The sequence below is a fragment of the Panulirus ornatus genome, chromosome 56 (assembly GCF_036320965.1).
Source record: "Panulirus ornatus isolate Po-2019 chromosome 56, ASM3632096v1, whole genome shotgun sequence".
Taxonomy (NCBI): domain Eukaryota; kingdom Metazoa; phylum Arthropoda; class Malacostraca; order Decapoda; family Palinuridae; genus Panulirus; species Panulirus ornatus.
The window spans coordinates 5,388,236-5,400,626 of NC_092279.1; the positions used below are offsets into that span (position 1 = coordinate 5,388,236).

The 12,391-nt window shown below is 35.5% G+C and overlaps 1 protein-coding gene across 3 annotated transcripts in view; it reads left to right on the plus strand.

The window, feature by feature from the left end:
* The window catches only part of Dlg5 (Discs large 5), a 591,115-nt gene that overhangs the window by 440,371 nt on the left and 138,353 nt on the right, over positions 1-12,391 (plus strand). For all 3 annotated transcript variants that reach the window (XM_071693695.1, XM_071693696.1, XM_071693697.1), the window contains one exon: positions 10,971-11,149. In XM_071693695.1, coding sequence (XP_071549796.1) covers positions 10,971-11,149 — 179 coding nt within the window. The remainder of the gene's footprint in view (positions 1-10,970; positions 11,150-12,391) is intronic.

Sequence of the window (12,391 nt, forward strand, 5' to 3'; positions counted from 1 at the left end):
TGTATTTACCATGGCTTTTTTATTTTTCTATTTTTTCTGTTCATCCTCCACCCTTAAACTATAAAAGCATTTCTTCACATTTTTCATAAGTTTATTGCTTAATTTCATATGTCCTCTGATTATTCTATCTCTACATCTCTTGAAGAACTGTTCAGTGTTATGTCATCAATCTGTTTTGAAAACTTCTTTCTTCCAAGGTGGGAAATATAAGACCTTTAGTCAAGTTTGGTTCATATTGGCCCCCATATTTTCAGTGAAGATTGCAGTGAGAAAAGTTGATAAATGAGCTAATTTTATTTGTAGCAGCCATCGTAGATGGTAGTGGGGGTCGTGGGTCACAACTTTGAAAAGTAGCCACCCAGTGACAAGCCCTACCAAGTTAGGATATAATGAGTCCAGCAGTTTCAGAGAGCCAGAATTAGGAATAGCTAAGGGGTAGATGACAGATGACCATGAATCAAAGTGCATGCCAACTGATGGCAAAAGCTCACATGATCTGTGGCCAGGTGAGTGAAATAGTGGCTTACATAAGCCTGTATTGCTCACCTGGATTTGAATTTGTTGGATTATTAAGTGACTTTTTTTATCAAGATATATGTGTATAATCACATAATAAATCAACAATACATATCACGAAAACTCTAAATGTTACTACAGTTAAGATTTTAAGCAAATCTTCTATAAAGCAAAGATATTTTGGCTGTTGAAATGAATTTCTGTTTTTAGGAATAGTAGCCATCTAATATTGTGACTGTGGATTCCAGAAATATTTTTTGAAAAGGTACCACCCTAGAATCATTTCTTCCAAGGTTGTTTTAGATTGACTTTGTGGTTTCAGAGAAGTTTATTTGAATTTTTAAGATAGGCCTCATTTGCATAATTAGAAAGAAATAGCGAAACTTATGAATGTCACATAAAAACCTGCAATTAATGAAATTTTAGCCAATTTTTATTTAAGTTAGAGAAGGTATAACTATTTGAAAATGTCCTTATTGATAGATGCCATCTTTGGATGCTGCCCAGGATCATTGGACACAATTCTGAAAAGAAACCATCCAAGGACTGTCCCTACCAAGTTTAAAGTTGTATTGTATTATCAGAGAAGATTGAAATGTGAAGATTTAACAAATCATATATTTTTGGTAACAGCAGCCCTTTTGCATGGTTTTTGGGGTCACCAGACAAATTTTGGAAAGGGATGACTCAAGGACTGTTACAACCAAGCATAGTTCTGATTATCCTTCTGGTTTCAGAGATTGAAATATGAAAATTTAATAGGTACACTGTACTTACTAATAGCAGAGCCACCTTAAACGGTTGGTGGGTCACTGATCTCAGTTTTGAAAATGGACCACCCAGAGGATCATTCCAGCCTAATTTGGCTAATCATAGCCATATGATTTAAAAGAAGATTGAAATGTGAAAGAATAAGGGATGGACTATTATAATAGTGGCCATCTTGGGTAGCAGGCATGGTCATTGGACATAATTTTAAAAAGGGACCACAAAGATCAACCTTATCATGTTTAGTTAAAATTTGCCCTGTAGTTTCATAGAAGTTTGAAGTTTGAAAAGTAGGATATATTCTGTGATGATGAGCTTTCTTTTGGCCAGATGAGCTAAATAAAAGGGGGGTCAAATGACGTAAAGAAATGAGCTAAAGACACCCGCTGAGATGAGTACAGAATGGGAAGCAGATTTTTTTTTTTTTCCCCCCAAGCCAGTTTCAGGCTTAGAATGTAAGGCTTGTTCCTTGATAGGTGATGGTGGCAAGTGGTGGGTTTTGAAAGATGATCCTTACCTTAGTTACAGATGGGAGATTATCCACAGGTTGTCTGTAGGATTTGGCCTATTATTTCCTGAGTGTGGGGCTCTCTCTTGTTTCCCTTTTTCACTGGCTAACATGTTAGGAAGAACTGTTTGAGTCAAGGCTGCACCAAAATAATTAAATTTCATTCATTTTTATTATATCATTGTATTTTTTTAACCCTTAAAGGACCAAGCTAATTTTTTTTCTTTTTAAGGGAGGTCTACAGTACTGAGGTTTATCAAAAAATTCAAAAGATGTTTCAGTCTTATCATTTTATAGGAAATATAAAGAAAAGTTGAAGAAAAAGTAAAAATCTGGTAAATCTTTAATTTTTTGATGGAGAGGCATTTGTTTTTGGTTTTTGCATGAGCTCAGCTTATCACGTTTGTTGACTTTTTCTGACCCATGCATCATTCATCTTCATTTCTTCTTCACCACCAGTGGTGGAATACTGATACACAAAGAATTTTCCAAGTACTTGGAGCTCAACATCTGCCAAAGCATTATCACCATGATAGTGCCTCAAAGGATATCACTGAATTGCTGCTAATTGATGTGAGACATACACTAGGGCCATACCTTCTTCCATCATTTTATATGAATAATGGAGAAATTAGGATTCTCTTCCAGTGCTACTTGTAGTTGCTTGTGACATGAGGCATATCTACATACTGATGAAGTGCACTTTTCAATATACAACCCATACAAGTACAGCTAGAGTCCCCCCAGGGTAAGACATAGTGCTATATGGAAAACTTTAATTCTAATACTTTTTCCTGTAATAATGGGACATAAAGCACCTTTAAATATGGATAAAGCTTGTCTTCAAATTGAGAAATGAGGGGGGAAGTGGCAAGCCTTGCAAGTACATCATTGGTCACCATACCATAAAACATATTGGTATGGTAAGGGTCCTTTAGGGGTTAAGATTTAGAATTTCTTAGCTCATGAATAATGAAGTATAGCCCAGGAAATTCTATTAATTTTATTTCTTCTTTGCTATACAGTATACAAAATGATATAAGATATGATATTTGATTAGATTTTAAAGGTTTTCCTGTTGTTAGATGGAGGTGTTTATTGTAGTTAGTACTGATGGATAAGCTTGATGCTGTATGGTCTTTTGGCTGCACTTGGGCTTTGGGAATTTCCAGTAATTGAGCTCTATAAGTTAATGATTTATTTGTTATTTGGATGTTTCATTTGGAGCTGGTATGGATCTCAGGAAATCTGTTAATGTATCAAAAGCTGCAGAAGAAAGTATCCGTTCAAAGCCATGAGGAAAGACCCCAACCATTTTTTCAGTATCTGTAGAGAAAGAGCTGCAAGTGTTGGGTATTTTGATATTGATAGATAATGTCAGAAAAAAATCATTTACAGAAAGAAAGTAATTAGAAATGTTTTTATTATCTTCACAAATGATTAAACCTGAATATGAAGAAGATAAGTACTGTAGTAGCCAAGCAATTCAATTTTTATAAAGATGTGCACATTGGGTATGTACCGGTTAGGGCATTTGATGTAAGATACTTTGCAGTCAAGAAAAGATAATCAAAAGTGTATTGTACATAGTGATGATTATTTAGTGTAGTGTATGTCTTAGAAAGTTAAAAGAAAGTGATGTGTAACTGTGTGTATATTATGTAATATACAGTATTGAATTTTAAATGACTTTGGTGTAAGATAAAAACCTTACTTCCACGTACAGTATCATAGTCCTGTACAACAACTGACCACTTCACAACTCGAGTTGCTTCCACTTTTGGTAAGTAATAAACAAGTAGTTTTCTCTACTGTTTTAATGTGATTGATAGTATGTAAGATACCCTTTTCTCATCTTCAAAATGAGTGCTATGAGTAACAGAGAGCTCTTGCTCTGCACCATTTTGTCTCACAAAATGTGGTGGATCCATGAGAATTTACCCCAACACTGTCAAAAACATAATACACAGCACAAGGAAAACGTTAGACACAAGGCACTTATTGTATGATTCAGTGAAATTTCATTGATATCATGCAAATCCTCAGAAAGCTTGAAGTCTTGGTGGCTCTCACATACAACAACATGGTAAAAAGCAACCTTGTACAAAGCCTTACAGATGTGGCTGGTAGCTTGTATAAAATTCTTTGTAAAGGTTGTGATAGGTTTTATGTTGATCAGACAGAGTTGTTAATACATATTAGCCGACATAGATAGTGTCAGAAGCAGCCAACATAGTAGTGCCTTGTTCTAACATAAAACCTCTTTTGACAATCTTATTAACTTGGGAAACATTTCCAACAATAAGAGTTCACACTTTCCAGTCCTCAAAATTCACACATTTCTGGTTGCTTGAAAAATGTATTAAACCTTTCAATTTCAAAGATTTTAATATAGCATTAAATAAAAGATCAGAAGTATATTTTTGAAGATGTTTCACCATATTGCACAAAGAAGTGCAGGAGTGATGCCTGAGTGTTATGCGAGTTCCCAATCCATATGCTTTATCATTTAGTTCACCAACAGCAAAAAATTGACCACTCGTTATTCTTATATTTTATCCAGTATGATTCAGAATGATTCATTCATGTTTTTCATCGAAACAAGATTATAAAAGTCTGTATTACTAGCTACCTTATAATCATTATGAATCACTCATGACTTTCCCTGATAACAAAACTTTAAAATTTTGTATATTTACTAACTGGACTTGTCAAGGTCAAGTAGGCACTGGCAACACTACCCTCACTTTTGCTCGAAAACCTTCGTCTTTTTCAGCTTGGTCAACTTTCAGTTATGGAAGACTCAGTGTAAATCTAAGGACATCATTTTTAGATAATTCAGAATCATTTTCTGCCTGGTCCTCCAAATCTAGCTGAATCCTGTTCAAATTGGAACGATGTGGTGGTATACTGGGGTCATCGTCCTGTTAATGGACTGAACCAGGGCATGTGAAGTGTCTGGGGTAAACCTTGGAAATGTCTGTGGGGTCTGGATGTGGATGAGGAGCTGGGGTTTCGGTGCATTGCACATGACAGCTAGAGACTGAGTGTGAACAAATGTGGCCTTATTGTCTTTTCCTAGCACTACCTCACTGAAAGAGGGGGGGTATGCTATTTCCTGTGTGGCGGGGTAGCGACAGGAATGGATGAGAGGAAGCAAGTATGAATATGTATGTTTATATATGTATATGTCTGTGTATGTATATGTATATGATGATTTGTATATGCATGTATATGTGCATGTATGGGCATTTATGTATATATATATATATATATATATATATATATATATATATATATTTTTTTTTTTTTCATACTATTCGCCATTTCCCGCGTCAGCGAGGTAGCGTTAAGAACAGAGGACTGAGCCTTTGAGGGAATATCCTCACCTGGCCCCCTTCTCTGTTCCTTCTTTTGGAAAATTAAAAAACGAAAGGGGAGGATTTCCAGCCCCCCGCTCCCTTCCCTTTTAGTCGCCTTCTATGACACGCAGGGATTACGTGAGAAGTATTCTTTCTCCCCTATCCCCAGGGATAATATATATATATATATATATATATATATATATATATATATATATGTGTGTATATGAGTGGATGGGCCATTCTTCATCAGTTTCCTAGTGCTACCTCGCTGATGCGGGAAACAGTGATTATGTATAATAGATGAATGTATATATATATATATATATATATATATATATATATATATATATATATATATATATATATATGTATATATATATATATATATATGTATATAATATATTTTTCTTACATATTTGTCATTTCCCATGTTAGCGAGGTAGGATTAAGAACAGAGAACTGAGCCTCAGAGGGAATATCCTCACATGGCCCCTTCTCTGTTCCTTCTTTTGGAAAAGTAAGAAACGGGAGGGGAAGATTTTCATCCCCTCTTAGTCGCCTTCTATGACATGCAGGGAATATGGGGGAAGTATTTTTCTGTTGTGTACATATTTTTGTGATGTAAATTGCTACATCTGTGCTAGTGCAATAATAAGATTTTGTGTTATATAAATTGCATAATACATTTATTATTGCATAAGGTAATATTTCTGTGAGTGGAATGTTTTCATTTTCTATGAATGGCTGTAAGATGATGTATTATAGCCTTTATGTGTAGCCTATCATATCAGAAATAGAAATGATCTCTGCAACTAAGCATATAGATTTAAATAGAAAATGATTATGAAATGTTTTGTGGAAGAAAAAAGGAAGCGGAATCACCAGTTCATATAGGGGGTTGTTAAAAGGCAAAGCCTCCTGAAAAACAACTGAGATGATCAGAATTGTTTTTACCTTGGTTTTCCTAGTCCATTTTTACCATTATTGTCAGAGTTTAGTATTATGGAAAGGTAGGCGTACAGGCGTATATTTTTTTTTAGTATTTGATAAATATTCAAATATTTAGGCTCTGCCTAAACTTTTGGAACATAATCTTTATGGGGTTAAAGATACTCATGGGAATATAAGACATAAGGCTATCATCCTTAATGTTATATTAAAGGTGTCAAAGTTGCTTGATGCTAGTCAGAGACTGCAGGTGTTTGCCAAGTTTGGGTCTTCTTCACTTGCTCTGTTATCTATATTTTTTTTTATGTATATTGTTGAATATCCTTTTGATAACAGAGTATCCGGATACTTCAAAATGTCTGTGTATTTATCGTTCATATTTCAATGATGATGTGTATTCCACCAACTGACATATGTTCATATCTCACCCACCAGCAAATGGTTTGTGAGTAGATATCGTAACTGTACAGAACACCATGCTGCAGTTTGTGACTCCTTTTCTATTACCATTATTTACTGCAACCTAAGTAAGTTTAGACGGTTAGATATGCCTGGCAGGAAATTTCAAACTTAACTAGCTCACTCTCTAGGCTCCCAACCCCAAACAGACTGCAAATCCTCCCCTCTTTCTAAAATCTCTGCATTTACCTCCCTCACCACACCATCAATAAATAGATGAAATAATCATGGTTACATCACACACCTTCACTACAGACCCTGTCCCCTAAAACAAATCACTTTTTCCTCACTCATTTCTTACACATACCATACCCTCATGAAAGGCCAACACTACTTTTTCTGTGAATTGGGAGTCCACACACATGGTTATTGAATTGATACTTATTGGGTCCATAACCACATAAGTCATTTGAACTCACATTTGATCCAGTTGGTCTTGTATGGGGCCCATGTCCCAGTCTCAATTCCATCATCCTCTTTCTTGCCAGCTAGTACACTACCACTTCACTCTTTTCTTCAGATGAATCAGAATTAGAGATTTTCTTCCTCTTTTTATAATTTCGTCCAAGATTCTCTTGTGTAAGTGCATGAGATTGCTTACGTGGGTGACGGGCTCATTGCACTCATGAGAGATGGGCAGCTGGGGCCTCTGGGGATGCAGCAGGCATCATGAATGTTCCCAGAGTTGTGAGTCCTGAAAAAAAGATGCTTTAATATCCCTGATGCTTGCCAAAGAATATCTGAGGCCTCCAAGCTGTAGTAATGACAGCCCTTGATTGAGTTGCCATCTATGACCAGCCAATGGATTTTTCATTGCGTATGGAAAGTGGCTAAATTGAGGAATATATACTCTTATTAAGCTTTCCTCAATTGTGGATGATAACATCAAGAGGGTTAAAGGTAAACAGGTATTGAAAGGGGTAGAGACATAGGAAGGAAGAGAAAGCCTCATCTTTAATGTCTGAGAAAAAAGGAGGTATCATAATGGTCAGTCTTTGGTCATGGGACTAGTCTCTTCATAAAACCTGCAGGAAGTAGTAGCTAAGAGAATACCATGGGTTCATGCTATAGTGGCAGGGACATGAGAGCAGTGGCCAAAATGATACCTCTTGAACAGTGAGAGGACAGCAACATCTTGGTGTACAGAAGTGGATGGATGAATAGAAGTGATTGCTGGAGAGTCAGTAAGGTGGAAGGCTTCTGATTGCACTCTGATTAAAAGAGAGGTGGTGGAAGAACCACCCTAGGTATGTGAACTGTAGATATGGAATAACTTCTCTTAATCCTGTTGATGCTATGGAAATCCTTATATACTTACATAGCAGGGTGCAGTAGGCATAAGCCTACACACTTTATTTCCCAAAAGTTGACTTCTGTGTGCATTGTAAGCATTAATAGCTGGTTGTAGATGGCAACTCGGACAAGAGCATAGTGATTAGAACAGGTTGATGACCTTAGTCACCCTCTAGTAAGCACAGGGAATGGTTGCATGTCTTTATGAAGACATGCATATAGATTCATATGAAACATGCATATGAGATTCATTGCATTGGGAGTACACCTGTGGTGCTCGGTGTAGTCGTCTGCCCTGTCTGGCTGCCTCCCGAGGCTGGGGCAAACCCTGCCTCCACCACCTTCATAAGCATTCTTGTGTCTTCAAAATATTGGCAAGGAGAGGTTGTGGATGAGTTTCATGAGTGAGAAAGAATATCTGTCATTTTGATATATCTAAAGAGGAGAATGAAGTGGAAATGTACAACATTGGGGAGAGTGGGAAGGACACAGTTATAAGAATGGGATTTGGGCCCTGCACAGGACCCCTCAGAATCACAGGTTAGTTCTCATGAGCTTGTGGAATTAGAAGGCAGTGTTAAGATTTTAGGCTCACTGTGCATCCCTTCAGTAACAGTGACTGCAGGATCTTAATTCATAAGAAAAAATAATGGTTTAGATATTTTTGTACACCTTTTACTAAATAAGTAAACAAGTATTTTGCTTTCATTTTTTGTGCACCAGAGATTGGCAAAAAAAAGAAAGAGTAGTGTATGGAAATGGTTAAGAGAAATAGATACAGAACCAACACAATAATAGTGGCTTTTGGGAAGCAGATTTGTAATATTTGTTTCGTATGTGTGTTTCCAGGATTGAAAGGAGGATATGGATTAGCCAGACATGTATATGTTGTTGCAGGGTTTCCTTTAGTATTTTGAAACTGAATATTAGGAAACCAATGAAATTTAAAAGAGATATAGGAGAAACTGGGTTATAGCACAGTTGACTTTGACCAGATTTCTGCTTCCCTTTTCTGAGATGTTCTATAGGTCTGAATGAAGAGATGTGTTCAACATGAGTGAGAGAGTTTGTAATAAAGTGAGGTGGGATTGGGGGAAGTGAATTGAGGTATGCATTGTTTAGTGGAATCATTGGAATAAAAGTGAATAAGGTTAGAGGTTAAGGAAAGAAGATCATTAATGGAGAGAAGAAAGTGAAGGTATAGGACAGGGTCGCAGCAGTTGTTAAGGTAAGAGGATGAAGTCACTCCATCAGTGATTATCCCAAAGAGCCATTTATATAGAGGCTATGCTTTAGAGAACAGAGAGAAAAAGAAAAGCTAGAGAGAGAATTTTTAGATTTCAAAGACTTTTGCCAAACTGTCAAATGCATTGAAATTATTAAGTCATGATTAAATAGCTACCAAAATTAATGAGAGAGGAAGGCTAGGTGTCAAATATGGAGGAGAGGTGACCAGTAGACCTTGCACTGCAAATGCTGTTTTGGTGATCTGAAAGAAGGAAATGGAAGTCTAAGTGTTTTAAGAAAATGAGAGTTCAGGAAAGTTTTAAAAACTTCAATGACTACTGAAAAGAGAGTGATATGGCATTAGTTGAAAGGGTTAGAGCAATCTCCCTTTTTAGATATAACAGCACAAAAACTCCCAAGAAAAAGAGAAAGTTTTGGTTTTAAGACAAAGTAGATGATTGGACCTAGTTTGGAGGTTATGCCCTTTTAAGATATGAGGAATCATACCATTATGGAGTGCCCTGTAGTGGTCAGTGTTAGTGTTATAGGGCCTGGTTTCATTGCTATTTGCATCATGCGATTCTGGACATGTTACCTGGATGTAGTCTTACAAATGCTGTCAGAAAAAGATCATTTCATGGATGATGTAATCAGAAATCTGTATACCAAAGGTTTTCTTCATGATTCATGATATTGGAATAGCAATCCAGAGAATATTTGTGATGAAATCCAGTATTGTAAAGATACTTGACCTTAAATGACATATGAATATCTCTTTATGATCAAATGAATGGTTAAGCATGGGCTGTAATGTAATTGTGTAAGGTGCTCTGTGAACAGGGAATAGCATACCTCAAAGAGCATCAATACATTGTGCCTGAAACTCTGTTCTCATCCATCCTTTACTAAGCTTGTTCATTTATTATCAGTTATATTTCTTGGAAGTGTGTGTTACATGCAATATGATTGCATTACTTTTCTTGGTGAGTAGATCATTGTACAGTACAGAATTCTACAGCAAATACTTTAGCTTCATTTATTGTGTGAAGATTCTACATTGTATATCTACCACAATATTTAGAGGAAATTTTTATACACGACTTTTCTTCAACTGTGGGAACAAAGAAATGTTGGTAGAGGGATTAACCTGGATATAGAGTCATGAGATGCTTGGCATCCACAACTTAGATTAAATTGCAGAGTGTGTCAGATAACTGGTACATTCTTTTTTGTTTAACTCTACAGCTCAGTATTCTGTCTGATGTTGACTTGTACTTCATACTGTACTGCATTTATTTTACTGTTAGAAACTTAAATGTTTGATAATGCTGTAGCTAGGCTCATATCTTGTTGAGAATCTATATAAAATCTTTTTCTTTAAGCACTTGATACTAACAGTACTTGACTAGGATCTTGGCTTTACCATTTTTATCTGAGAAATAAAATCTGCAAATACCTTTGTTTAGAAATTACATGAAACTCTAATTTCTCAGAGAAAATGTAATGAACAATGAAATCATGAGTTATAGGACATTTATTGAAATATGTTCATTGCCTAGTACTTCATTTGATTGTTGAAAGTACTGCTGATTTTTGATTGAAGTAAGGCTTTATCTACAATTATGGCAAAAAGTGTTCAATGGGCAGTAATAAGCAGTGTGTTATTAAGGTTAGGGTATTGGATAACTTAGTTTTTGATTAACTGATTTTCCTTTTTTATCATATTCACTTACTCTCATTTATAATTTGTCATTTGAAAATATTTTCTTGATTTTAATTTTTATTTCTTTTATTAGAAAATGAAATATGTAGTCACGCAATCCACTCTTGATAGATTTTTATTTCATACTCTGTTCTTCCTCCTAATTCTCCTGTTGTATATACAGCGGGATTCCCTTCTACTCCAAATTGAAATGCTGAAGAGGGAAATAGCTGCATCTCTCAACGACCGAGATAAGGCAATAAAGGAGTGTAACGATCTTCGGGAACGATTTGGTGCCAAGGAGGACACCAATAAGGAGTGGGAACGTTCCTATAAGGACTATGACAACTACAAGCAGGAAAGGTTATTATCAGTTTTCTGCCCTCTGCAGAAGTTTCTGCCAGTTTACAAAATTCACCTTCATATAGATACTAAGTACCATTGCACAGTATGGCAGTCAGACTACCTCACATTATTTGGGATAAGTAATATTGATAATGTACTGAATCCAGTAGTAACTAAGAGCAGATGATGAACCGAGTATATTTGTAGATGTCTGGAGGTGGAAAAAATTTAAGTAAATATTTGAGATTGTAAAATTTAACAAACTCAGAGGAGAAATAGTGAAATTAGAGGATGTTAAAAGACTATAGATCAATGCAGTTAACTTGATTTAACATAAAAAGAAAGCAGAAAGTAGGTAGCAAAGGGGAATATGAGAAATAAAGATACATTACGTATGTGGAGTGTGTTTGTTGGAAGGAAATATTTAAAGACATAACGTCGTGTAAGTTTTTGAGTATTGGATCGCAATTTTAGAATCAAATTATGGTTTAGCATGGATGTATTGTGTCATCATGGTTTTTCTTAGTTTATGTTGATATCAGAGAACACAACATATGTTATAAGCTGAGGCTTTAAATGAGATTATTGTAAATAGGGAGTTGAAATGTCTGTTATAAGATGATGCAGCTTTACTGTCAGCGGAAGGTTATGTATAATAGTAAATACATAGATTATTCAAATTTTGAAATGAATCATGCTGAAAATCTATAAACTGGTTCAAAATTTTACATATTTAGACCACCAACAATAGCAGTAAAGAAATCATGAATGAAATAGCAATGAGAGTACCAATGGTTTGCTGATTGCTTACTCATTTAAAAAACTGGTGAAAGATAAAAGTGACATTGTATAGCTTTAGAAAGGATGGTTGGAATGACATAGCTGTGGTATATGTTAGAATGATATGGATGTAGAGTAGAGAGTTAACTCTTAATACAAATGATTGAGATTGATGCTTTGAGATGGGGAACTTTAGTACATTAGGAAAGTAAACAGAGCAAGCATTGAAAAAGATGAAGATCAGCTGGTCAAGATTTTGCTGAAGTATTGGATCACATATTATTAGATATAGAATAATCACATAGAAGTATAATTTGGAATACCTGTTTATGAAGCTAGAGTTACATTTTGATAAAGAAATGATAAGCTCATATATTTCAGTTTAGCAGTGAATAGGATATTTCTTTCATGGTTACTTTTTTCCCACCACTACTGCCACTTTCATCACTACAGACACTTCTTTAGCAAGCAGCTGAATGT